The sequence below is a fragment of the Populus nigra genome, chromosome 1, assembly GCF_951802175.1.
Source record: "Populus nigra chromosome 1, ddPopNigr1.1, whole genome shotgun sequence".
Classification (NCBI taxonomy): domain Eukaryota; kingdom Viridiplantae; phylum Streptophyta; class Magnoliopsida; order Malpighiales; family Salicaceae; genus Populus; species Populus nigra.
Window position 1 is genome coordinate 20,959,410 of NC_084852.1, and position 1,679 is coordinate 20,961,088.

The window sequence follows — 1,679 nt, forward strand, 5'->3', positions numbered from 1 at the left end:
ACATAATGGGGGTTGATCCTTATGACTTTCTTATGGAAGAAATATGTTCGGAAAGTGAACCAATTAGACGAACAATCAACTTAAGTCAACGGGAGGAGAGGGAAGAGAATAGGGAGTGGATAACAAAAAGAGAAATGATTGCATCAACCATGTGGAATGATTATAACACTCAAAAAAACTAGTAATTGAGTGTTAGTTATATGTGTTTGTTTTTATTATGTCTTGTTTGAGTTTGTATTATATTTGTTATGTATTTGGAGTAGATGTTGACTTTATTATAATTTATCTTTTAATTATTAATGGTAGTTGTTATATGAAATTTATTAAATCTAAATATTGTATGCTGTTATTTTGTATAAATTTGTAATTTCTTTTTTGTAGAAATGAGTTCCACGCAGAATGTAAAATGCAAGGGCAAGCACTTCACATGGTCTAAACCTATGTCTCACATGTTACTTGAGATATTAGCTGAGGAGGCACTTAAAGGAAGCAAACCTTCTTCCACCTTTAAAGCAGAATCTTTTGTTAAGGTGGCTACAGAAATCAGTCAAAAGTTCAACGTGCAATGCGAGCCTAAACATGTGGACAATCATCTCAAGACTGTGAAAAAAGAATGGGGAATAATAACCAAACTTAAAAATAAAAGTGGCTTTGGCTGGGATGATTGTTTGAAGATGATTACTGTTTCGAAAGATGTATATGATGAAGAAGTAAAGGTATGATAAATATTATACTCTTTGTAATTTTTATATTTAATTTTGTTTCTAAAATGTTATACAATGAACTAAAAAATTACATATTCTAAATTTTATGAACAGGCACATCCCAATCATGACAAGTATCTCAACAAAAAACTCGATATGTACGAGGCAATGGCAATTGTTGTTGGAAAAGACATGGCAACCGGGAATTATGCCAAATCATATGCTGATGTCAACTTGGAAGAGAACACTGAAGAGCAATCAATTTCAATTGAAAATGAAGGGGAATATGAAGAAACTTCTAAGGGAAAAGAGACATCTTCCTCTAGTACGCAAAAGAGGCAACATAGGAAGAGAAATCGCATGTATGAAGATGATGGTGTTGAAAAGTTGTCTAAACAGATTGGAGATGTAGCACTTGCAATTCAAAGCCTCAGCAAAAATCAACTTGATGTTAATGCGTTGTATGCGGAAGTGATGAAAATTGAAGGCTTTGATGAGATCACTCTTGGGGAGGCATTTGATCATTTGGTCCAAAATGAAATGTTGGCAAAAGCATTTATGGCAAAAAATGCTAATTTGAGGAAAATTTGGGTTCAGAATTTTGTGAACCAACACTACTACAGGGCTGCTTGCTAAGATGGTTTGACTATGTTTAAAATTTAGGTTCAGACTATGTTTGTTATTTGACAAGTATGTTTACTTGTTTAATTCGGTCTAGCATATTTATGTTTGTAATTTGAACTAATATGTATGTATATGACATCGAAACTTAATATTTATGCATGATTTTGTTTGATGTTAGATATTTATATTTATTTCTTGATGCTTATTCGATATATATTAAAGGGATATTAAAGGAATAATTGCCTTTACTCGTAAAAAAAAATATTTATCAAAAAAACCCATCAAAATATTTTTTGAATCTATTTATCTTTTTTAAAAAACTTCATACCAAAAAAAAAAAAACCCCAAATA

General features: G+C 31.1%; 1 protein-coding gene across 1 annotated transcript; it reads left to right on the top strand.

Annotated features, from left to right (window-relative positions):
* Positions 1-258: 258 nt before the first annotated feature.
* LOC133675460 (uncharacterized protein At2g29880-like) lies at positions 259-1,340 on the top strand. The gene is made up of 2 exons (XM_062096882.1): positions 259-716; positions 819-1,340. Exons 1-2 carry the CDS (start codon positions 384-386, stop codon positions 1,338-1,340), a joined length of 855 nt encoding a protein of 284 aa, XP_061952866.1. The 5' UTR covers positions 259-383.
* Positions 1,341-1,679: the final 339 nt, after the last annotated feature.

What these genes read in the sequence shown, in the direction of transcription:
- LOC133675460 (XM_062096882.1), top strand. Translation starts at nt 384, where the DNA reads ATGAGTTCCACGCAGAATGTAAAATGCAAGGGCAAGCACTTCACATGG. An exon ending in TATATGATGAAGAAGTAAAG is followed by an intron (nt 717 to 818) that starts GTATGATAAATA and finishes TTTTATGAACAG; the next exon opens with GCACATCCCAATCATGACAA.